Here is a 14,179-nt window from a genome sequence, read left to right on the forward strand (position 1 = left end):
CCATTCTGATTCTACAGTATCTGCCTGGCACATAATCCCTTCTTACAACATGGCATGTGCATCTTACTTATTCTTGCCTATCTGCCAAAATTTGATCCACAACCTTACTTTGACCTCTTAATGTTATGGAGCATCCCGTACATCGAGTGGAATTATTCATCTTCAAATCCATTGCCACCAAAAAGTATTCATGCTAGTCTGAGCCTAGGTTCCTCCCAAGCCATAGCCTCCCCCACACTCACATACCTGCTATACTTCTACTGGTTCCAATTTCTTTCTCTTAGATTCATGGGTCTTTGTATTACAGAATTTTAGAATATTGCTTAGTTTTATTTCACTACATGAGTGTGGTGTCTTACTCCCTGTCCTTTCTCAAAGATGAGAGGGGGGAATTGAATTTATAAATATTTTTTGAGAATTTACTACCATGCATTTCATGGGAGAGAAAAGACAATATAAAATCTATTTCCTATCCTGCAGGAATTTGCATTCAAGATGGGAAGTATAAAAAGGCTGCAAGTTACATAAAAATGAACGATTTAAATAACATTTTAAGACCACAAACCAGATACTAGAAGAATCTGTATAATTGTGAACAGTTGTGAAATGAACAGTCAGAAAGAATTTTAAGTGTAAGAGGACAAATGTTAGACTAGAGTAGACCGGGAAGATATTAAGGAGAAGAAAATACTTGTGCAGAATCTGGAAGGAAATACAAAACTGGATAAATTGAGAGAAAGGAAAAGAGAACTCACGTTGGGATAATTATGTGAATACTATAGGCAAGAAGCCTCAAGGATTTGAGGGACTAAAAGTAGAATAATTTGTCTAGAAGACAGATCATTCTGGTAGTCTCATGGATCTTTTTAGATCAGGGCATAGCTCACACAGAGGGAGGGGGAAAGACAGAGACAGAGAGACTGAGACAGAAATGAGAGATACAGTGCAACAAATCATATCATACCAGGGCCAACATAAAATAACATTTCTGCAGCACCCTGGCCTTTGTAACCTCAGTTCTGGATCTGAGTACCTGGCTTATACTTCATCTGATTCCATTAGCACAGTATTCTTGACTCCATTTCAACCCATCACTGACCCCTCCTGGCTTCTAACATTTGTTTCTATTCTGTGGTTCCCAAATTTCTGCCCTATCCAGATTGATTCCTCTGTGCCATCCAGTACAACTCTCCCTATGTGTCCAACCTTGGGGATGCCTCCTTGATGATTAGTTGATGGATAGTCCCACATGGTCTCAGACATCAGGAATCCTGTGGGCTTTGGATGTCAGCCTGTTGGCAATGGGCAAGCCACAGATGACATCTGAGAAGGAGAAGAAAGAAGCAAAACAGAATCTCAGACAGTTGTCCTGATGGTGATATGGGGAGGAAAAAGCAATGGGATGTGGTGGGTTAAAAAATGATGGGAGGAGACCAATTAGTTAAAGTACAATTCAATTTCAAATAACAGATGTGCCCTTTGCGCTTCTAAATAAAGAGTCTGATTTTTTCCATTTAAAAAAATCTATATGTGTAGCTTATTATTAGCTGTTCCTGCAACCATTAAATAGGACTCTCCATTTCAATGTAGCAATGCTGCTAGTATGGAGAACAAAGGGAGCATATTATTATTCAAAATTTATTAAAAAAACACAAGTATCAGAAAAATTCATTTCAGTCCAAATTTAGGCACAGGCATGCTCTTTTATAAACAGTAGCCCTTACAAGCAGACCCTTTTTAGTTATTGTAGCAGGCAGGCAATTGTCCTCAAATCCTCAAATCCTTTCCCTACAAGGCAATGGTGTGTGTGTGTGTGTGTGTGTGTGTGTGTGTGTGTGTGTGTGTGATGGGTCAATTAGGATGAATAAAGGGATTGTTTACTAGGGTAACTAGCAAACCACCATTATTATTGTCACTGAAATTACTACTCAAGAGACTAAAGCTGAATCTAATCAATATAAGGACATAGAGAGCAAGAGCAGGCAGAGAGCAAGTGGATATACAATGACACATTTACAATATTCAACCCAAATTGCATTTTCCTGTAACACATTGAAAGATCTTCCATCACTCTCCCCCACCCTACTGAGATAAACTGCCTTAGGTGGAGGTGTGGAGATAGGAAGGAGGGAAGGAAGGGAAGGTGAAAGGGAGGAAGGGAGGGAGGACAGCAAGTAACAAGTTTAATAAGAATGGAATTTCTTGGGCACTATACTTCACATTTTTATTTAACATTTTATTTTTTAAAGCATTTTTAAAATGTTTTTTATTTTTTTTTTATTTTGGAGAGAGAGAGAGCGAGCAGGGGAGGGACAGAGAGAGAGGGAGACACAGAATCTAAAGCAGGCTCCAGGCTCTGAGCTGTCAGCACAGAGCCTGACGCGAGGCTTGAACTCACAATTTGTGAGATCATGACCTGAGCCGAAGTTGGACACTTAACTGACTGACTGAGCCACCCAGGCACCCCTACTTAATATTTTCTAATATCATCTATGTAGCAACTCTTTGAGGTAATTATAAATAACACCATTTTTTTTAGAATGGGGAAAATGGAGAGTCAAAGAGCTTGCTTGGTCCATGCAAGGTCAGATGCTATTAAAGACAAATAGTTTTAAAAAAATGTCCATTCATGTTATATGTGCTATTCAGCACTTACAACGTGCCAGGTTTTGTTATAAATACCCAGGCATGAATCATTGCAGTCAGTAAAGTTAATATCCCTATCTAGAGATGAGAAAACATAAAATCTGGGTTTCTGCATGCTCAAACCTGAAGTTCACATTGTTCTGTTCTGGTTTCTCTGCTGAGGCCTCAGACTAAAGATGAAGGGCAGATCAAGAGCATGGATGGTGAGTGGTCTAGTGTACAATGTTTCAGAGCTTGGGATCTGGCAGAGGCTGACTCCTGCAGGCCCCCTCCTCCAGTCCCTCCACGAGCCTCACTTTTGTCTTCTATCAGCTAAGGATAATCACCACAGCTACACGGCAGTGTTTTGTGAGGACTCCATGAATTACTGTACAGAAAACACTTACAACAGAGTTGGGCCCATTGAAGACTCAGAAATACGGGCTCTTATCTTCCCTGGGCCAAGAAGTTAAAAGACAGAGCAATAGTTTGGACAGAACAGAAATCATCCCTCCTTGTGGGTACACAGAGGCTTGAGCATGGGCATATGCTGACATGTTTGTTTCTAATTTTATTTATGTATTTATTTATTTATTTATTTTAGAGATGGAGAGAGAGACCGTATGAGCCAGATAGAGGGGCGGAGGGACACACACACACACACACACACACACACACAGAGAGAGAGAGAGAGAGAGAGAGAGAGAGAGAGAGAGAGAGAATCTTAAGCAGGCTCTACACTCAGCACATGGGGCTCGATCCCATGACCCTAGGATCATGACCTGAGCTGAAATCAAGAGTCAGATGCTCAACCGACTGATCCACCCAGGCACCCCTGTTTCTCATTTTAAAGCATGTTAAGAGAAACTTTGGAGTGATAAATCATGTAAGGTTTCCTTATCTATTCAATACATAACTACTCAAACACCCGAACAATGCCTCCCTGTACAAGCAGTCTTCTGAACAAAGACCTCCCCCTACCATACAACTTACCTAATGATCTGGTGTCTTATTGTGAGACCACCAATTTTCTATACAGTCTTATTCCAGCTCAAGTAAAACTTTTTTCCTGGGATTCTAAACCTTGTGCATCCTCTGATTCCCTTCTCAATACTACATCTTCAGCTTCCTCCCACATCCTCCCGCATACTCCATGCTTCACGTACACTCCAGGGAGAATCTGGCACAGACTACTATCTCTCTGGGACACTTGGCCATGGCAGGATGCTCAGGGACCTGCGAGTGTGGAGGCTCGAGCATGTCACGTTCCAATGCCGATGTGGTGGTGTTGGCAGAGCAGGGTCATGGCAGGCGGAAAGGGCAGGAGGGATTACCTGGCACAGTTGGCAGTAGGGACGCTTAGCTGGTGCCTGCTGACGAACCAGAAGAGCAGATGGCACTGCTCGGTGATGGTTGTCAGAGGGCTGACATTTATGAACAAAACCCAAGTGACTGAGTTGAGAACATTGCTGGGCCTTGTAAATAACAGCCAAATTCAGTGATAAGAGAGTTTCAGACATTCTTATAAGCAATGCAGAGCTGCCCTCCATCAGTGTACATACATTCATGTTGCCATTGCAGCACAAAGACACACACACACACACACACACACACACCAGTCACCATCAGCAGCCCAAACTTCAGTTAAGAGAAGCAGATTTTATGCTGGTTTACAAAAGGCAGCATGATTCAATGGAAAAGTCCATCATCCAAGAAGCCAAGAGGTCATGAGGCTTCTGGTTCCAGCGCTGTAGCTGAGCAAGTGAGCCACCTATGGGAAGTTCTTCTAACTTCCTGACACACAAAGTACATTGTTTTCAAAATACCACTAGTACATCTCTCCCTTTGCACCTCCCCCGTTGCACTACAGTTCACCTCTTTCACCCCACTAGACAGGGTGGGGGTTGTAATTCCTACTAATAGTTCAAGGCCTTTCGCAGGTGTAGGCACACAGACACACACCGATGTACACAGATACACACACACACATGCACACACACACGTGCAAGACTCACACAGACATGCACACATGCAAGACACACATAGACACACACAGATATACACACATGCACACAGACACATACAGATATACATACATGCCAGACACAGATACACAGACACACAAATACACACACATGCACACACACAAAGATATGTAAGCACGTAAGACACACATGCAGATATACACACTTGCACACATGCACACACAGATGTACACAGATATACCGACATACACAGATATGCACACACAGACACACACAGATACATATACATGTGCACAGACATGCACATACACACACACACACACCATCTATTCTTATTAAATAAGTGAACAAAGAAGGTTATTTCCCATTTGTGACCTGGAGTTACTTTCAATTACTCTTGTAATATACACGTATAGAGAAAACATTCTCCCTAAGACAGATCAGCACCTAAGAGATTACAAAAATCCACCTGATACATCAATTACTCATTTACTTCCTTAATTAACATGATCCCAGCTTTTAATAGTTTCTTATTACTGAGTTACCTGATTTTGTCCAGGCCCCTGAATAGACCAGGATGTGAAATACCATCAGCGCCTACATCTTGTTGGTCAGAACTTCCCATGCTTCCCCCAACTATACTTAACAAGGGCAGTCTTTGTTGTTTCTGTAGAAAATTAAAATTTGCCACATACTTTGGTATATATGATTTTGTCTGTCTGAAATATAACTGTGAAGATTCAGTTGAAATCAGGACTCACATTCACTGCATCATCTCTTCAAGAAATAAAACAAAAACTCTCAGGGTGGGAAAATGAAAATAAGTACTTAACTGATATATGTATGTGTGGGTGCCTTGGGCTCATCATTTCATATCTCTGTGTTTCTGGGCACATTACTTTTTCTGTGAGCCTCAGTTTTCTCATGTATAAAGTGCACACACTAACATCTACTTCACAAGATCAAGGTGAGGAGCGAATGGGGTCGGATGAATGCAATAGGTCATCGGCCCCTGGGGCTCCAAAGTGAATGTGTAAATGTAAGAAGCCCAGCAGCATATGGATAGCCAGGGGTCAATACAAGTTCATTCATCTCCAGGTCCTTTTTCTGATAAAGACACAGGAAGGTACTAAGTCTCTTTTATCAGTTTAAAATCTATAGAGTGCATATAATCTTGGAAATATTGTTGGTCAACACCTTTTACCTAAATTACACTTTCAATCATTATTTGAGCAAGTAGATACCAATTTACTTTTCTACTAGCCTTACTTGGACCTCTTGGCCAATGCTTGCTGACAGGATTACAGTGACTGATGATGTGCGGTATAATTAGGATGGTGACAATGAAGGGTGAGAAGGGAGGGCCTCTGAGTCTTAAAATCCTTTCATTTTTCCTTTGTTTATTTTTCTTTGCCTTTGCATTCCAGAGGGTTCAAATAACACGTGGTCATGATGTGACAATTATTCAGCTTTGTCAGATCCAAAGTTCTGCTAATGAGGTAAAACACAGAGCCTTAGGGACATGGGTGATGCACTTGGTTGTTTGCCTTGATTTAATTCATCAGATAAAGGCTTGATTTTCTACCTGCTTATACCAATTCATTGCGGTTGAAGGAATTGGTTTTGTGCTGCTTTCTGTTTACCTCAGAAAATATTGTTACTGGTCTCATTTGATAAAATCCTGCTTCACAAAACTCAATGTATAAAAGAGACAAATTGCAGAAGAATGTGGGGCAGAGTATGATTGCCTGTTTTATAAATGAGTTTCCTCTATACAAAAAATTCACAATAGATGCATTCTAATAAATTCTGAGTTCCCTAATACTTTTTATGTTTTCATCTTATTTGCTTTGTTTGGTTTTACTTTTCACAGTTCTCTAAGAGAGTTTTAAAGCATAACTCGAGGAGATTTTTCCAAATGCTCCCATAGACACCAAATTATCAAGACCCCTCCATGAAAAGTGATAGTCTTCCCATTGCTTTTTTTCTTTGTATGCCCTGTTCCCATTAAATTATCTTCCTCTCCATACCCCACGCTGTCTGTACTTTTCCTTCTCAACTTCAAGAAATCTTGCTCATCACTTAACACTCAATTCAAGTATCCTCTCTGCTGAGATTCCTTCTTAGCCTTTGCATGCAGATTTAGCCACTGCTTACCCCGAGCTCCCACAGTTCTTATGTCACAGGCCTGATATAAACTTATCACTTTGTGGTATGCAACATATTTCCCCCCATGAGATAGTGAGTTCCTGGAGTCCAGGGGTCATGTCTGCAATAGCAGAGAGGGATCACCCTGTCTCTTCCCAGTCACTTGCAAAATATTTCATACGAATTTCACCCTTGACAAAATTTCACACAAAATTTTACCAAGGTAATTCCAAAATGTATCCCGGGGAGTAAAGAAGACCATGTAGACCTCATCTGATGTTCGGATACTTTCTCTACTTTTCTCACAAAATCTGATAGAAAACAATTTTGAGTTAGAAACATGAGTTACTCTCCTATTTCTTTTTTTTTTTAATTTTTCTTTTAAGTTTATTTATTTTGAGAGAGAGAGAGCAAGCAGGAAAGGGCAGAGAGAGAGAATCCCAAGCAGGCTCCGGCTGTCAGAGTGGAGCCCGATGAGGGGCTTGAATTCAGGAATTGCGAGATCATGACCTGAGCCGAAATCAAGAGTCAGACACTTAACTGACTAAGCCCCCTATTTCTTACTTACTTCTGTGTACTCGGACAAATCAGTACCTCTTTGCCTCAGATGCCTCATCTGACCTCAAGGAATAAATGACCCACTCCCCTCAAATTATTTTACCCTCAATTCAGATCATAAAACAGAATAGGAAAAGAATGTAGCTTGGAAAGTAAGATCACATTATTATTGGATGAGACTTGCTGAATAATTTTAGTCTGAACTGGAAGAATCAGATGCGAATGCAGAGGAAGAAAGCAGATACTTGCCATGCTCTGTCATGGAGGAAAAGCCTTTGTATTATAAAACTACAGAGACAGGGAAAGGAAAATGTTTAAAACAGCTACAAGGATTGTTTAGACTCCACTAAACTCTTAAGCCATAGCTGTGAGATTTTATTATTTTCTGTTTTGAGGGAGGGGAAGGGATGGTAGGCAGTGGAACAAAGAGCGATGGAGACTAGAATGTGCCTAATTTATACCAAATTAATTGCATAATAGGTCCAATTTTTATTTATAATACGCTGTATAAAAACTTGGTTATGGAGTAAAAGCAGCTTCGTGGGGGTCAGGAGAACTGTGTTCCAGATGTGACTCTGCCACAACTGTAGCATGAATTTGGCATGTTCTTTCAACTCCTGGGGACTTGATTTCCCATATATTTTTTAATGTTTTTATTTATTTTTTTTGAGAGAGAGACAGAGCATGAGAGGGGGAGGGGCAGAGATAGACGGAGACACAGGATCCAAAGCAGGCTCCAAGCTCCAAGCTGTCAGCAGAGCCCGATGCAGGGCTCGAACTCACAAACCATGAGATATGACCTGAGCTGAATTCAGACACTTAACGGACTGAGCCACACAGGCGCCCCAATTCCTCATCTTTCAAATAGGGTGAGGACTATTTCTTGTTTATCCTGTTTACTCAGTACTTATAGGGCTCTTAGCTACTATTAGGTATTTCTTTTAATTATGTGTATATAAATATGATGCAAATGTTTTTATTTATAAATAATATAAATGTTATGTATGTTTACTTATATTCATTTAAAGATTAAAAATATATAGATGTGTAAATGAAAGTGTTAGTCTAGATAGTAGAAATCTCTTTTATGTTTTAAAAAACTGTTTTTTTTTAAAATTTTTAATGTTTATTTATTATTGACAGAGAGAGAGACAGAGCATGAGTAGGGGAGGGGCAGAGAGAGAGGGAGACACATAATCTGAAACAGGCTCCAGGCTCTGAGCTGTCAGCACAGAGCCCGATGTGGGGCTGGAACTTACAGACAGTGAGATCATAACCTGAGCCCAAGTCGGATGCTCAACCAACTGAGCCACCCAGGTGCCCCTTAAAAAACTTTTTGATGTTTATTTGTTTTTGAGAGAGATAAAGAGTGTGAGTGGGGGAGAGGCAGAGAGAGAAGGTGACAGACTCCAAAGCAGGCTCCAGGCTCTGAACTGTGAGCATAGAGCCTGATGCGGGGCTTGAACCCACGAACCAAGAGATCATGATCTGAGCCAAAGTAGGCTGCTTAATTGACTGAGCCACCCAGGCGCCCAGAAATATTTTTTAGCTATAACATTCAAGTAGAGAATGCCTTACCAACAGGCCTATTTTCTTCTTGACTGTAAGTGTTAAAAATCTTTGCAATTCCCTCCGTGGCATTAAATATAATATAGAAGAGTCAGTTAAAACTTCACAGACTTCTATTATTACCTCTATGACCAAGCACAAGTGGTCACTCTGGGCTTCGGTTTTTCCATTTGCAAAATGGTGACAGCTAATTAGATTGTGGTTAAGACTGGATATAAGCATGAAAACCATATACCCATATCTGCCACACAAATGTTTACTTCATTTTTGTTCCCTCTCTGTAGGAACTAGCACAGGGCCCATGCATAGTATGTGCTCAAAAACGTGTTGATTGGTGGTTGGAGATTTATCACAGTACATTTATTTACCCATGCATTTTAAATCTTGTGGGAATTCCTGTTTTAGTAAAGTTATAAGCCCCCCCGCCCCCCAAATTCCCTACTCACTAAAGGATATCTTAGTAAAATAGGGACAGGGAGAAAAAGCTAATTTCACAGTAAGCATAGACAATCGCCAAGATCCTGTTCATTTAAAAATTATGGTTCCTGTAAATTGAATTTCTCATTCATGTACAAGGCTGACTTGGAATGAGTCAGAATTAGAGACAGATGATAGCTTGATACATCTTCTTTAGTTTCTTCAGAACACAGACTTCTTGAAATCCCTTCATACAATCTCCCTTAATTGGTTTGTACAATTCTTTAACATAAACCACCGAAACTGTGGGAAGAAAAGTAAATTTGGCCTCTGTTGACCCAGATACTCAGCAATACAAAAAGTGGCTTTTTTATTAAAAAAAATATTTTAGTTCATTTGAAAGCAAACATTTTAACCTTCAAAGGAAGGTTCATAGTGAGAATCAGTGCTTGAACATTTATCAACTGTTAACACCAATGAATCATAGGGGCAAAACCCAAGAGCAAGATGTGATTCCATCACTCTGATTCCCAACATTTAGCCATAAGGACAGACTTTTTTGGACGTGGAACTGTACTAGGAATTCTATTCTCTCTAAAGTAACAGCTAAGTACACTATTAATAAAATCAGTACAATGGAACTATTTGCTCTCTTTTATCCTTGACCATCTCAGAGGTGACCTGGCTACTCCTGTCTTAATCATACTGAATAAGTTTCGCTCAACTATTTAATGTGCACACTGAAGGTGAGAGCAACCCAACATTTTGTTACATCAAAAATTTCTGCCAACATTTTGTTATGTCAAAAATGCCTGGTTATTAGAAAGGTGACAATGATTAGTCACTACAAATAATATATGGGGAAGGTCAAAACAGTAGACTAATACCACCTCCAGGATAAGTGCATTGCTGAAGGATGCCACTGTCTTACACCTCCTGTCTCCAAGGTCCATTTCCATGGAATATGACTAAAAACTTGTCACTCTATTCCCACATCCCCCAAGCTCCTGGTGAAATAGGAAAACAACAAGCCAGCAAACAAAGGTAATACACGGGCACATTATGGGACTGTTGCAGCGTCTCTGACCTCACACACCCCTGGTGGCATTTCTGTTCATTTGGCTCCCGCCTTTTTCTTAGATCTGTTTCTCTCCTGTTTTATTCTCAAATTGTTCTACCTCATTGTATCTAACTGACTGTATTCTTTAAAAAGATAGCTTTATTTTGTATGGACTATTTTCTCTTTATCCTTCCTCCTTCCCCTCCTTCCCTAATCCTCACCTATTTCGACTCTTCCCCTTTCAAATCATCACATTAAAGAAGAAGAAAAGCTTGTAGAAAATTCCTCACTCCTACACAGTTCGAAGTGTTACACTTCACATTTCCTAACTACATGAGATGATTTCTTTTTCTCACTTGGACAAGCATTTAACAATTGGCCAAGTCCAGATCCACCTATTCTTTTCTTTTTATAATACCTTGTGGTATTTTTTTTAGGAGGGTGTTGGGGGTATTCAACTTTATGTCTCTTCCCAGTTTTCTAACCTCCTTACCTTTGCTGTCTGCTAGAATCTCACTCCCTATTCTCTTTCCTTTACTGATCAACTTTCTTACCACTTGTGGACTCACTACCAAAGTTATCAGCCTTTTGGTGGGGGGTTATGCCAAGAGTGTTGCCTCAACTTTGAATCTTTTTGTCAAGCATAAAACTGTTGAGGTGTTTTTTGTTGTTGTTACTTTTTGTAAACGTTAACTCTTAATATTTCTTTTGTCTTCTGGCATCCCCACAGATGTATCCCCCCGTGGGGATCTTTTTGTATTTATAGAAAAAAAGTTATATTTGCCTTTTTATTTTCTATTGATAACCATAGCCCCAAGATATTCTTTCACCATTTGATCAGCCTCAAACACTACTATTTTTTGTTTTAATTTGTTCTATTTGGCCTTTTGAGCCCCTCAAGAAACCCAACCACTGACAACTTTTTTTTTAATGTAGCATAACAAATGTACCAGTGTTTACTTCCATTAGCATCCCATATCCTTTTATGTTTGTAGCTTTCTCTTCTAAATCTGTTTAACCACAAAATATGATTTGATCACCCTGCTCAAGTCCCACAAAGAATACCATCTTTCAACCTCTGTCACTTTTTTCCAGACATTCAAAGACCACACCATCCTAGATCAGATCAGAGATAAGGAAAGAGGACAGGAAGCTCCTAATCAAAGAAATAAACACAACCATCAGCACTGATAATCCTGCCTGTGTGTCTGCCTTTGCATATGTGTGTTTCATTGCATATTCATAGCACCTTTTTCTTTATGGGAGTATTTTTGAGAACAGGAGAATATTTTCCCATACCAGGACTATTTCATAAATATGTTATTAATTATTTTTTTAAAAGGACATAGAAATTACGATCAAATATCACCTAGCAGAAATCAAAGCAACAAAAAAGATCTTAAGTTCTACACATTATCACTGGCTGTCGTTCCATTCTCCCGACTCATCTACATCTTTTTAACAGTCCTTATTACTTTTAAACATCCTGCCAGATACTTGGTGTTTACCTGCCATAGCTAGCTAGCTCCCGACGGCAGTATTATTATCATTATCATCATTATTGACTCTATAGAGTTGCCTCTCCAGAGCTCCCTCCTTCCCCAGCATTTGGTATTAAAACTTACCGCTTTTACCAACTCCCCCAGCTCCCAGCATTACCACCTTGTACTCTCTGGACCCGCCTGATGCGCGGCTGGGGGAGCAGCTGGCTTCGCTTTCTACCTCCATCTTACCCGAGAGACGGGAGGAGAAAAAAGAAAGAAAAAGTCGCCCGTGTCAGGTGCTCGCTCAGATATTAAGCAACTCTAAAACTGTGTCAAAAGAAAGGTTTAGTAGGAGGTAAGAACCATCAGCGCCGGGCTGGCTGCTGGTCCTGTGCTGGAGCGGGTCTCATAGCAACCACGTCAATTGCTTCCAATAAAAATCTGGCTTTTATATCCCCCCTCCTTCCGATCCTTCACTCTCCCGTCTCCCGCGATCTCTCTCATTCTCTGTCTCTGTCTGTTTGGGTTTTTCTCCCCCTTTCCTTCCTCTGCTTCTTTCTTCCTTCCCCTTCCTCACTCTCTCCTTTCCCTCTCCTGCCCCCTGCTTGGTGGCAGTTGTTAGAAGCACACATTTGGCTACTTTCCAGCCTGGGCTGCTAGAATAGAGTGAATCTGAGACTTGGAGGATGCTACGTCTCACAGGCTGACTTCTGTAGCTACAGCGTCAAAGACATTATTTTCTTTTAATCAGAGTCAGTTAATGAAGGAAGATGTCTGTTGCTTATCCCCTTGCTTTTATCACCATCTTCTTGCAGTTTTCATTCTGGGGAAAAGAGATGTTACCAATTTAGAAGGGGGAAAACAAACAAACAAACAAACAAACAAACAAACAAAACATAACTCAGGGCTCTTAAGGTCCGGTCTTTAGTGTTGTCGAAATAATAGCTGGCTAGCACGAATCATTTCAGCTGCTTGACAGCTGCAGTTCTCACATAAGGAGGTATTTGAATTAGGTCATTGTCATGTCTGGACATAGATCATCCTTGTTTACACTAGTTTATTAAGAATAATCTAAAACACAACAATTCTATCAAGCAGGAAAGAGATTCTTAACATTTTTGATGACAATTATGGCAGTATTAAAGATCCTAGAAGACTCTTTTTCAGATGTCCAAACTCCTATCTCTTATTTGAATTCTTTCAAATTCTGCTTTCCTCTGCTTTGTCTCTTTTTCTTTGGAAACCTTCTAAATTCTAGAGGTCTTAGGATACTTTTAAGAATCCCTAATGGTCATAGTTAGAGCCCATTCTTCAAACAAGTGATGATGATGTTCTGCATGTTTATTGTCGACTTTCTGATTCTGAAATTGGATCATGATTAGATGCAGTGAAATGTTTGGTGTACACAAGCTTGTCTAGGGAAGGAACTATTTTTAATCAGTTCCCTATGACTTTATAGTGTGTGACCACGCATTGGGCACAGAGGAGATGTTCAATGTATTTTTGTTGATAGATGGGGAGGTAGTACATAGTTACAGCCAAGACCATAGGCTCTGAAGACTCATTGCTTGTGTTCAGATCTGGACTCGGCCACTTACTAGCTGGGTGACCTTGAGTAAATGACTTCACCTCTCTGTGCCTCAGTTTATTCATCTACAAAATGGTTTATTAAATCCCTACTCTATTAACTCATTGAGTTTAATGTTTATGCAATATTTCAAACAGTGTCTACAAAATTATAAGCACTATTTAACTATATGATATGATGATGATGATGATAATTTTTGAGTTAATGGTGCTCCCAGCCCACTGTTCACACACACTCACCCAAAGAGAAAATTGTCTCTTCAAGTGTTTATTCCATCTGCATGCCTTCTTTACTAAAATATTTGTTCAAAATTTATGTCAAATAGATATATCAAGATGTTTGTTTCCTTATTACTGAGTTTTAATAGTTCTTTATATATTCTATATAAGCCTTTTATCAGATATATGTTCTGAAAATATTTTCCTCCATTCTATGGCTCTTCTGTAGTATCCTTCAAAGAGCAGGAGTTTTAAATTTTGATGGAGTCTAATTTGTGTTTTCCCTCTGAGCTTCAAAAGTGAATCTGCCTCCTGGATGCTCCCATCAGACACCCTGAATATATCACTCTAATCCTCAATAACAAGATCAGCATTGTTCTCTGTCTTTGCAGGGAGCACTGTCACCTGCTAAGTCCTAGCTGTAGTTTAGCCTCTCTCATATCTGACCTCCATGACTGAAGAGTCCTCCAACCTGTCCTCTCTGAGTATGGTCTCTCTGCCCTCCCCCCTTCCACACTGCTGAATTC

General features: G+C 40.0%; 1 protein-coding gene across 2 annotated transcripts in view; it reads right to left on the reverse strand.

Annotated features, from left to right (window-relative positions):
* The window catches only part of RIT2 (Ras like without CAAX 2), a 448,366-nt gene that overhangs the window by 361,640 nt on the left and 72,547 nt on the right, over positions 1–14,179 (reverse strand). The window contains exon 1 of one of the 2 annotated variants that reach the window (XM_047828328.1): positions 11,988–12,090. The exons of the other annotated variant lie outside the window; for it this stretch is intronic. Within the exon in view, the coding sequence (XP_047684284.1) occupies positions 11,988–12,090 (103 nt within the window). Of the gene's footprint in view, positions 1–11,987; positions 12,091–14,179 lie in introns of those variants that run through there. 2 annotated transcript variants of the gene reach the window in all.

This window comes from Prionailurus viverrinus, chromosome D3, assembly GCF_022837055.1.
Source record: "Prionailurus viverrinus isolate Anna chromosome D3, UM_Priviv_1.0, whole genome shotgun sequence".
NCBI lineage: Eukaryota > Metazoa > Chordata > Mammalia > Carnivora > Felidae > Prionailurus > Prionailurus viverrinus.